Below are 12,003 nucleotides of genomic sequence, written 5' to 3' on the forward strand. Positions count from 1 at the left end.
CCTCATACCAGGTCAGGAATATAATATAGATTTGCTCTTCTGGGGAGTGTATTATGGAACTGCATGGTCCCATTTCTGCACCTGTTGAAATGTAGCCAAAGAAACACAGGCCAAGGAAATGAGTCATAAATATCCCCCTGCTTGACAAAGTCAGAGTCTGGACATCATAAATATCCCCCTGCTTGACAAAGTCGAAGTCTGGACATCATAAATATCCCCCTACTTGACAAAGTCAGAGTCTGGACATCATAAATATCCCCCTACTTGACAAAGTCGAAGTCTGGACATCATAAATATCCCCCTGCTTGACAAAGTCAGAGTCTGGACATCATAAATATCCCCCTGCTTGACAAAGTCGAAGTCTGGACATCATAAATATCCCCCTGCTTGACAAAGTCAGAGTCTGGACATCATAAATATCCCCCTGCTTGACAAAGTCGAAGTCTGGACATCATAAATATCCCCCTACTTGACAAAGTCAGAGTCTGGACATCATAAATATCCCCCTGCTTGACAAAGTCGAAGTCTGGACATCATAAATATCCCCCTGCTTGACAAAGTCAGAGTCTGGACATCATAAATATCCCCCTGCTTGACAAAGTCGAAGTCTGGACATCATAAATATCCCCCTGCTTGACAAAGTCAGAGTCTGGACATCATAAATATCCCCCTGCTTGACAAAGTCGAAGTCTGGACATCATAAATATCCCCCTACTTGACAAAGTCGAAGTCTGGACATCATAAATATCCCCCTACTTGACAAAGTCGAAGTCTGGACATCATAAATATCCCCCTACTTGACAAAGTCAGAGTCTGGACATCATAAATATCCCCCTACTTGACAAAGTCGAAGTCTGGACATCATAAATATCCCCCTACTTGACAAAGTCGAAGTCTGGACATCATAAATATCCCCCTACTTGACAAAGTCGAAGTCTGGACATCATAAATATCCCCCTGCTTGACAAAGTCGAAGGCTGGACATTTGAAAGAATCGAACCGAGCATGATGAGGGCAATGTAAACAGGAAACAACTGACTTCAGTAAGAGTCATTAGGTTGGTCCATCTCTCTCCAGCAGGTGGGACAGATGTATAAGAGGTCAGACGGCTATAGTCACAAGCACTGCCTAAGATAGCCACCTTCAAAGCATCACTTCAGCTGCAATCAGGCAGAACACACCAGCATTAGCTATGGAGTCCCATTACCGGGCCTGGTCCCTTTCAATTTCCCGTCCGATTTGTCTCCCAAGAACGCAGAGAGAGGGTCACAGACAATTACCTTTTATTGACGTATTTATTTATGCCTGTAATAAACGTGTTACTTAGCAACTTTTTCTTAATGAAGCCAATCTGCTTCTCAAAAGGAAGTGGATACCGGATACCATTTTGCAATTACGAGGGAATTTGTCCGAATTTGGTGGATGAAAGACATGGCGTCTATGCCTCCACTCAGTACCCCTGCATATGATAGCTGACATATGGTAAACTTGTAGAAAGTCTTAGACTGGTTTCATTGTACCTACTCTGTGCGGCCTGCAACAGGCCATGCCAAGCGTCATCATAACCCATGTGAACGCAAATAGTTCCAGATTTCCTTCAGCTCAAAGGGCAACCGATGCCCAATTATATAGTTATTAAACACAGCAAATGATTTCAACGTTTATTGTCCCGGGCAATGTTATTAACCCGCCGATGTCATAACTTCCACTTCTGCCATCTGGGGTTGGAACGAATGTGTCACTCACAAAGTGCTGCACATTTGAAGTAGCTGAAGAGAGGGACTGCAATATATGTATGCTTAAAAAACCTTAAATCCGTCATCTGCATTGGCCGTGCAGAATTTATGGTGATATGGCCTCTGCAGAAGTCAGGGCATTCTTACTACTTGCGCTTCGCAGAGCAGAGCTGTTGAGCAGAACTGTTGTGAAGGAAGCTGTCAAGGAAGTGAGTTTGTGTTTAGGCAGGACCTCCCACCCCCACCTACCGTCAACCAATCATGTCAATGCGGAGCAATATGGAGCCCTCCAAATTGTTACAATAAAATTGGAGACGGAACGAAGCTCGATTTGGCCTATTCATGCCTTCGGAGGCACCGCAATTGCGTCACAACCTCCATTCGGAGCATAAATTGGCTTTTACCTTTGTTACCTGCAAGATACACAGTTCTTAAAGATATAGCCATTCAATTTACAAAATTACATGATTTGGGCATTTTGGTACCCTGTCAAAACTGGATGTTAGTATACAATTTAGGTGAACTATCCCTTTAATAGTACTTCACTGTGCTCCTCCTGTATTACAGTATGGCTCTCTAGTGTGCAGAGGCCACTGGGACATTTCCTGTTTGTGGTTTCACTTGTTGGGCCTTTGAAGAGGGCTTTAATAATAGGACTGAACTGAACTAATGACAATGCACCCACATGCACTCACATGAAAAGGGAGTGTCAGCCTCAACAACCTAGCTATGTCCTTCAACCACACACACACACACACACACACACACACACACACACACACACACACACACACACACACACACACGGTGAGAAACACAGACGCTTCCTTTAAGCTGCCTCGAAGTTTACAGAAGTGGTTTCACTAATAAAAGGGGATTAGCATGGCTACCTTCTGATGTCTGGGTGAGCGTAAAGAAACCCTGAAGGCAGTTTCTCACCGACGACCCAAATACACCCCGAATGGATGACAGACAGAGGAATAATTGGAAGCGGAGAGGTAAGGGAAACAAGACATTTAGGATGTCCCCCCCCCCCCCCCCCCTGCTAGACATTGTGTAGTGTTTCAGTGGTGTTGGTGGTCTTCTCCTTAATGAATCCACTTCAGTGCAGTTAATTCCCAGTCTGAAGCAGTGACAGTCTGGCCCTGGGGATGACATCTGTAAATCGTTCATTAACTTTTAACCAGCAGCAGACGTCTTTTAAAACACTTAGTACTTTTACATTTCCATTCACTCTTCACTCACTGTTCTGCACTCTAGGCTTTATGGATATCTCTACTTGCTATAAGGCGCATCAAAGAGGATATTCCCCTTTTATGACAATGAGTACCGGTGCATTTCATCAAGGGGAAAGGTTAAGGGAAGTGTTAAGCTGTAAAAAAAAAAATGAAGAGCACGTCAAGCATCCTACTCCGTGCTCCTTTCCAACACCTGTGAAAGACCTTACTTGTACGTTGAGGCATTCGCCGTTCCTAGCGGAGGCTACTGTTTCACTGTCAGAGGTTGCTTTCACTCCTTTTCAGAGAAGGCTACACGGACAAACCGGGTATTATGGGTTATTTGAGCATCAACACCGTCACCCCTTTCCCTCTGGAAATATCATGTGTGACTTCAGAGGATTACTAGGAACAGGAAGCCTGCGGTCGGTGTCTCCCAGGATAATATAGGACACAACGTTGATTCATTCGCTACTGTGCGTCCATAAGCTGTCTGGCAGATACGGCCTCACATTTTCTAAGGGGCAATGATTATACAGTATGCATCACTAGGTTAATTAGCCGTGACTGGCGTTGAAACCTTTCTTGGCAAGCCAGCACGTTTTGGATTTATATATTTATTTATCTGATGTTTTGAAACCCCTGAAAATGAAAGAGATCTGATGAGTGCACAAATAAAGAGGGGGTGAATGTGTGTGTGTGTGTGTGTGTGTGTGTGTGTGTGTGTGTGAAGGAAGCATAGTAGGCATTTGTATGGTCAAATCAAGTGTAAGATAATGAGGATGGAAATGAATGATACGGTGGTGACGTGTGGCATTGCACCATCCGTGAGGTCACGTCAAGTCAAGATGACTTACAGTGACGTCATGGTCAATTGACCATATCGAATCTCCCTGGCTCGAAGGCAGCTTGTGTCATTGCAGCGCACAGTGCATGATTGGTATCACAAATGTTGTACAAAATGACACAATTGTACACTAACGCGGGAGGGACAAGCTAAAGCTAGCGCTCTTAGCTATTCACGAACAATAATACTGAAAAGCTACAACGACAGTCAGATGAAATGTATTTTAATAAAACAAATGCACACGTCGTCCTATGACCATATATTTGTTGAATCCTGAATATCAAACCTAAAAGAATGTCAAACGAAGTACGCATTTTATTTAGCCGTTTTTGAAACATTGAAATCGGTAGATGAGACCAAATGAACGCAATGCAACACTCAAACTGTTTCGCATGACCAGACACAAACAAGAGGCTCTTTTAAAGATATCTGTATTGTGGGATTCAAATCATATTTCAGCACAGAGTAGTAACAGTATGAGACAAAATTGTCACCGAACACAAACGTACAAAATAGAATCAATAAATAAATCAAATATATACCATATAAATGTAATAGCTATGTGTTGGCTATGTTTATTACTTTGTTTTAAATCTTTTTGAAACTGTGGCTTGATATTACAACCTTTTCACTAAAACATTTAGAACGCTGAAGGAGAGTCAATACCGAAAACACAGTAATAGGTTTTATAATTGGATAAACTCATCAACTATGTACACATGAGTTTTTTTTTGCCATGCTAAGTCAAACAACTACATTTATTTATCCACACCATACAGTTAGAGAGTTGAAGCGGTTCTGGACGTAAACATTTTGTGCTGAGAATAAAATACATTGCAACTATGCATGGTATTTCTTAACATGACTCTCAAAAATGTACATAGTGAACAAACAGGCAGTACATGGAACACACCGCCTCCGATGGGGGGAAAATAAGAGTTGGCTTTGAAATAAATACAGAAAAGTCTAAATGATTTAAAGATGTCACTTAAAGCCGTCACCCTCGTTGCTTCTGCCAAATCTCCCGATCATCCTCTCATTCCATCTCTTTGCACGCTCTTCCTCTCTCCGTCGGAATTGTCGTCTTGACGTCTTCCATTGCCCCCTTAGCTGGACCGTCATCACTATTATCAACATCCATCTCATTCCTCATTCTCCTTCTGCTCCTTCGCGTCCTCAGTCCGTCAGTCTGTGTGTGTCGGTCGCCCCTCGTTTGGTTTGTTCTAACCAGACGTACATGACGGGTGGGCAAAGGGAACAAATGTTTCTATGAGTTCTATGATGTCACAGTGGGCTCAAAGGGGGAAGCTGATTGGCTGATCTGCCAGCTGTACACTACGATGCGGTACTCTACGGTACGAGGGAAGCAGCAGAAGGCAGAGAGAGACAGGGACAGAGGGCATATGTGTACTTTACTACAACCATAGACATGTGTAGGGTCATTAATAGGGTGTAGTGTGACTGTGTGCTGGGGTAGGGGGGTGGGTTGACGGGGGGGGGGGAGCAGCAGCTAGCAGCTTTGTGTTGTTTAGGTTCCAAGGGGAGGGGGGGGGGGGGGGGGGGGGGGGGGGGTTCCAGTCCTCTACTGGCTGGAGCTCATGGAGGCCAGGTGGTCACTGTGCTGGTTCTGGGCCTGGAACCGGAGCCTCTGCTTGTTGGACTTCTTCTTTGGTTCTTTGGGTCGGTGCTTCCCTGATTCTCCTGAAACAGAAAGACAAGAAGGAAAAGAGAGCCTATTAGAAAAGCATTGCATCCATGTAAAAAGGGAACACGTCCCTTTGGTGTCTCTAAAACCTGCTGATGTATTTACACTACCGTTCAAAAGTTAGGGGTCCTTGTTTTTGAAAGAAAAGCATTTTTTTTATGTCCGTTAAAATAACATCAAATTGATCAGAAATACAGTGTAGACATTGTTAATGTTGTAAATTACTATTGTAGCTGGAAACGGCAGAATTTTATGGAATATCTACATAGGCGTACAGAGTCCCATTATCAGCAACCATCACTCCTGTGTTCCAATGGCACGTTGTGTTAGCTAATCCAGTTGATAATTTTAAAAGGCTAATTGATCATTACAAAACCCTTTTGCAATTATATTAGCACAGCTGAAAACTGTTGTCTGATTAAAGAAGCAATAAAACTGGCCTGCTTTAGACTAGTTGAGTGTCTGTAACATCAGCATTTGTGGGTTTGATTACAGGCTCAAAATGGCCAGAAACAAAGCCCTTTCTTCTGAAACTCGTCAGTCTATTCTTGTTCTGAGAAATGAAGACTATTCCATGCGAGAAATTGCCAAGAAACTGAAAATCTCGTACAACGCAAACTGGCTCTAACCAGAATAGAAAGAGGAGTGGGAGGCCCCGGTGCACAACTGAGCAAGAGGACAAGTTCATTAGAGTGTCTAGTTTGAGAAACAGACGCCTCACAAGTCCTCAACTGGCAGCTTCATTAAATAGTACCTGTAAAACACCAGTCTCAATGTCAACAGTGAAGAGGCGACTTCGGGATGCTGGCCTCCGAGGCAGAGGTGCAAAGAAAAAGCCATTTCTCAAACTGGCCAATAGAAAATATTGAGATGGGGAAAAGAACACAGACACTGGACAGAGGAACTCTGTTCATTTCTCAGAACAAGAATAGACTGACGAGTTTCAGAAGAAAGTACTTTGTTTCTGGCCATTTTGAGCCTGTAATCGAACACACAAATGCACAGATACTCAACTAGTCTAAATCAGGCCAGTTTTATTGCTTCTCTAATCAGACAACAGTTTTCAGCTGATAATCGGCCTCTGTACGCCTATGTAGATATTCCAATAAAAATCTGCCGTTTCCAGCTACAATAGTCATTTACAACATTAACAATGTCTACACTGTATTTCTAATCAATTTGATGTTATTTTAAATGGACAAAAAAAAAGTCGCTTTTCTTTCAAAAACAAGGACATTTCTAAGTGACCCCAAACTTTTGAATGGTAGTGTATATACCATATATCTTGGTTCCCTCCTTACCCACTCACAACCAGCAGAGCTATGCCACTGGGCAGAGGGACTGGCAGGAGGATTCTGCCTTTTTTCAGCCCCATTGCTCTCTCTCTCTCTCCCCCCATCACTTCCACTCACTCTGCTAGGGTACACAGGGGGGAGAGAAACTGGGGAAATTGTATAACACTCTTTCCGAACTGGAAAGGTCCTTGTTCGCAAGCCCCGGGTTAATGTAACTTAATGTATCCCAGGTGTCATTGGTGTGGGGCAAAGCATGTTGGCAATCTGTGCTATTGGAACCGTGTGCGGTGATACCTCGGTACCCATGGTTTGCTATGACAGAGGCGACTGCACCAAAAGGCAACAGTTTGTCTGCCAAAGGACACAAATTATATAACGAGGTGTGTGTGTGTGTGAGTGAGTGTAAGTGTGTGAGAAAGACGGAGAGAGAGAAGTAAAGAGGGGGAGAAGTGATGGGGCTGGATAAAGGTTGGCTTTGGGTGGTGGCGGGGGGGGCACAATCCTCCTGCCAACCCCTCTGCCCAGTGGCATAGCTCTGCTGGTTTTGAGTGGGTAAGTGATCTAAGGAAAAATACAATCTGATAGGGGAGGGGGGGGGGGGGTGAACTAGAGTCAGGCTTGGATGATGAGATGCTATCTGGATCCTGATTTGGCACAGCACGAAACAAGGCATGCTATGGTTCGCCGAGGGGGGAAAATACTGAAAAATGCTACATAAATGGATGTCTCAATGGTAGATTTGCAAAACTTGGCTCCGTGTCCTATTATTGCACTTGCTCATGCCATTTCACTCAGGAAAATAAGGCTAAAGTGTGTCATATGTGGCAGAATTACCTCTAATTACCTTCTCATATGGCCTGGCCAAACGCCGGCCATTTCAAGCCGCCCCAAAAAAGTCTGGTTCAATTGAACATCTCAATTTACACTGTAAAATATATTTGAAAATATTATTTCCAAGAAATGGGGACGTATAAAATTAGAAAAAAATATCTGTTTTCGCTCTGTTAACGAGAGTCATTTTACAGTTGCACAAATGTCAAACAATGTCACGTCCACATTTCACAGCCATTTCCTGCAATTAATTAAATCTAGCTAGCTATTGTTGGTCACATCGGCCATTCCGAGGGCGAACAATAATGTTGCCTGTACGCAATATCTTATTAAAAAAAAATCCCCTCTTCAGAGCATAAAGGCTTTAAAATAACATCTCGTGAGGAAAACAAACATCTTGCTCTGAACTTTCCGTGACCTCCAACTGAAAAACATTAACAGCAAAGTTGCTATGCTCGTTTAGTAAATGTCGCTTTTGATTCTTTGGGTAAGCTACTGTATGGTTATGACTGCTAGTGCAGGCATAACGCTCAAGTCAATTCCGGACCACAGCCAATTACGATTCAATTACGATCAACTCAAGACGAATTACATTTTGGTGGCTATTAAAAATACCTCTGTAGCTGGGTTAGGCCCACGTGGGCCATTCCTTGGAGCCATTAGGCTGTTTGTGTGTAGCGCAAATAAATGCGTGAGAGCTCACGCTTAACAGTATAGATTTCCTGGATAGTCGGGAACACAGAAAGGATATAATCCACACGGCTTTAAGATGTTTGTGAACTGCATAACACGTGTCTTACACCACACACAAACAGGACTACAGCATGTTCATGGAAAAACAAGGCATTTTACACATCTCCATGGCATTACATAGATCGTGATCCCATGTCACAGTACTGCTCATCTCATAATATGTAAGTAAGTCAACGCTGCCTCCAGACCTGGGTCAAAATATACACACTTTGTCAAACCCTTTCAAAAGCTTGAGCCGTGCTTCATTTGGTTTTCCCCCCAGTCCAACGTAACCAATGGATAAAAAAAAAAAAAGTTATGTATTTGTCCCAGGTCCGAGGTCTGTTTGCCTCGCGTAATTATTACGTTTCTCATATCTCAAAATATCTTGTTTATTCCAGGACAATGTGAAGTGTAAAAACCAAACGTCCGGGAATGTCATCAGAGCTGTCCAAGTGAGCTGATGAACTCTTCTGTGTCTGTTTGACCACCGTGTCCATGAAAGCATGGACCACGCTGGGTTATATTTCATAACCAGACAAGAGTTCTCTAGGCTGACAGCTAGAGGGCAACCAATACCAAGAGAACTTAGATCTTCCGCCCTCCTGTGCATCTGATATAAGGCTCGTGAGATGGCACATCATTTCAGGGTCTGTCTCTTTCACTTTTAGCATTTACCAGGGCGTATCACAGAGTGAATACACAACGCTTTTATGATGTCATATTTACAACCAATGTAATCACTTAAGATGATTATGCAAGCTAGAGTTTCCATCAGGAAAAAAAAAGAAGTTTAATTTACCAGGAAATAAATGATTAAGAAGTCAACTCGATTACTTTCCAAACAAGGAACAAATTCATAAATCTTAGAGCGAGTACAGATAATTTGCCTTGGAAGGAAAATAAATCTTCAAATCATTTTTGCTATTTTTGTTTTACCCCACACTGACCCAGAATTGAAACTTGCTGCCAAAATTGAAGAATGGCTTTCGATTCATTAAATACTTGTACAATTTTTTTCCCCCATTTTCTTTCCAGTTTTGGCCACAATCGTTAATTGCATAATGTTTGTTTGTTTTTTGTAGATACAATCTGCCAACTAAAGCTTTGCATGTGGACAGGTTCGTAGTCAGAGTAAATTGAACAAACAAACAAAACATTTATAAGCTAATCTAAATGTTTTGTAGTTTTGAATGAAAAGCAGAAGCTGTTGTGGTAGCAGAGGATGACCCCAGCATTATCACTGTGTGTGTGTATTATAGACGTGGTGTGTACATTAGTATTTGTACCTGTGTGTGAGTAAGCTCAATCTTGGTCTCACTGCATGAGCCAGGTCTGGTTCTGGTAAAGTTCTTGCTACCTGAAGAAAGCCCTGGAATGCGCTCCAAGCCTGCTTTGTATCTGTGTGTTTGTCTAAGACGAGGATATGTACGCTCTTCCATATCAGCTCAAGATCTATCTCTCTCTCTCTCTCTCTCTCTCTCTCTCTCTCTCTCTCTCTCTCTCTCTCTCTCTCTCTCTCTCTCTCTCTCTCTCTCTCTCTCTCTCTCTCTCTCTCTCTCTCTCTCTCTCTCTCTCTCTCTCTCTCTCTCTCTCTCTCTCTCTCTCTCTCTCTCTCTCTCTCTCTCTCTCAGGAATGGAACAGCAGGAATGCTGTTCTGTAGGCTTGCTGTATAGTAATAACACTATTCTACCTCTCAGGAGATATGGCACTCTGAGTTGCGGTCCATTCAACTTATCTAATTTAATCACAATAACATTTTATACAGGGGAGAAAGACGGAGCCAAAACTCCCTTCACCTATCTCCAAATCCAATAACTTTGTTTTGGAGAACCAATTATGTATTTTGAATTATGTAAAAAAATTACGTATTTTTTTTGTTGCATCATTAGGTCAATGTTGTGTTCTTCACGCTGCCAAAGAATGGGCTCAGTTCAATGAGGACATTGACAAAAACAGACCTCGATAGAGACAGAAAAGGAAAGGGATGATTACTTTGATACGGACCTGGTGGCTGCCACTGTGGGAGTGTGTACCTGCATGCAAATCTATAATCACTGAGGCCATGACCACCGTGTGTGTGTGTGTGTGTGTGTGTGTGTGTGTACTGACTGACGGCACGGCCAAGTGACTTCATCCACCCAGTGCTCGGGTTCCAGCAGGCAATGCACCAATCAAAGGCCTAACCTTATCTGCTCCGCTTGCGGTTGGAGGAAATCGATGGGACCAACCTTGAGAAGGCATTAAGACAAACGGTAAATGGGTTCCTCCTCTGAAGTAAACCCTCTCCTCTCCTGTTTGTTACCTCATCCCGCCAGTAAACGCCGCAATCATCCTGAGACCATCAATTAATATGTATCTTAAGAGAAGGGGGGTTGAGTGTCAAAACAATTCCGAAGGAGATTCTGGTGGATTTAGTACGGTGAAAGCTGGAATTTTTGGGGCGGCTCATCTTCTTCATAAACATGCCAAAGCGAAAGCCATTATTTGTGAGGGAAGGAGGGGACTACTGGCGCCAGCGAGATTTGATTTCAGTGGCAGAAATTGGATTAGCAGCCATTAAAGGCCTCCTCACACATACATTTATAATGCCGTGAAGGGGAACGTATCGGTAGCCAGCTCCTCTCACTCACACCGATGAGCTCTACTGTCTGGAATAAGATACACTGCATGGACAGTGTGTGTGTGTGTGTGTGTGTGTGTGTGTGTGTGTGTGTGTGTGTGTGTGTGTGTGTGTGTGTGTAAAATGGTAAGGACATATGGTGAGCCAAGGTCTACAGATGTTCACATGAAAAGATATGATCTAAAAGTGACAGAGAGTTTAGAGAGTGAGTACTAGGGAAGGGGGGGGGGGATGAGGATGAAGAAAAGGAAGAAATGTAGGGGGGGGGCTTTTGAGTGACAGTGTATGAGAGAGAGAAAGGTAGGAAAGAGGGCGAGAGAGGGGAGAGAGAGACAGAGATGGAGGGAAATTGGAAGGGGAAAAAAGGGGAAATAGTTGAGAACAGGGAAAGATACACAGAGATGTGCCGGCAAAAAAAAACACACCCTCTTTGTCCAGAGAGGACAATATTTTATGAGAACAAGTCCGTCTTGCCAACAGGATGACAAGAGCCTCTCTGCACAGCATCATTTAGCCTAACAAGATTACTCTGAATCGTACTTTCTCTTCTCTCTCTCTCTCTCACTCTTCTCTTTTCTCATTCTCTTTCCCCCAGTGCTCTGCTTACAATCACCCATCCTGCTTAGCAGGAATGATTTAAAACATACGCATTCCGATTTAAAAAGCTAATGTTGGGATTAGGTGGGTCATTATTTTCTCATCTATGCGACGGAGGCTCTGTCGGGAGATTAAGCAGCAGGTTAGTCCACCGGTCCCGCCTTTGAAGCTCTTTTTTTGCTGACAATAAGTCAAATTGAAAACCCAACTCGGAGATTAACGTCTTTAGCAGGGAGAAGCCCCGGCAAATAATGCATGACTGACAACGTGATTAATCTGCCCGGTGGGTAATATGGAGTTGGGGTTCTTCTCCTTGGAGCTGCTGAGTGACTGTGACAAAGACAATGGAACGTTCCCCTGGAACGGTATCCAGGACTGGTCCAGTATCCAGGACTGGTCCGGTATCCAGGACTGGTCCG

General features: G+C 43.3%; 1 protein-coding gene across 1 annotated transcript in view; it reads right to left on the minus strand.

Moving 5' to 3' along the window:
* Positions 1-5,369: 5,369 nt before the first annotated feature.
* Positions 5,370-12,003, minus strand: part of LOC139405953 (R-spondin-2-like) — a 78,415-nt gene continuing 71,781 nt past the window's right edge. Inside the window, exon 6 of the mRNA XM_071148408.1 lies at positions 5,370-5,501. Within this exon, the coding sequence (XP_071004509.1) occupies positions 5,383-5,501 (119 nt within the window). The 3' untranslated portion in view covers positions 5,370-5,382. The remainder of the gene's footprint in view (positions 5,502-12,003) is intronic.

The sequence above is a fragment of the Oncorhynchus clarkii genome, chromosome 3 (assembly GCF_045791955.1).
Source record: "Oncorhynchus clarkii lewisi isolate Uvic-CL-2024 chromosome 3, UVic_Ocla_1.0, whole genome shotgun sequence".
Taxonomy (NCBI): domain Eukaryota; kingdom Metazoa; phylum Chordata; class Actinopteri; order Salmoniformes; family Salmonidae; genus Oncorhynchus; species Oncorhynchus clarkii.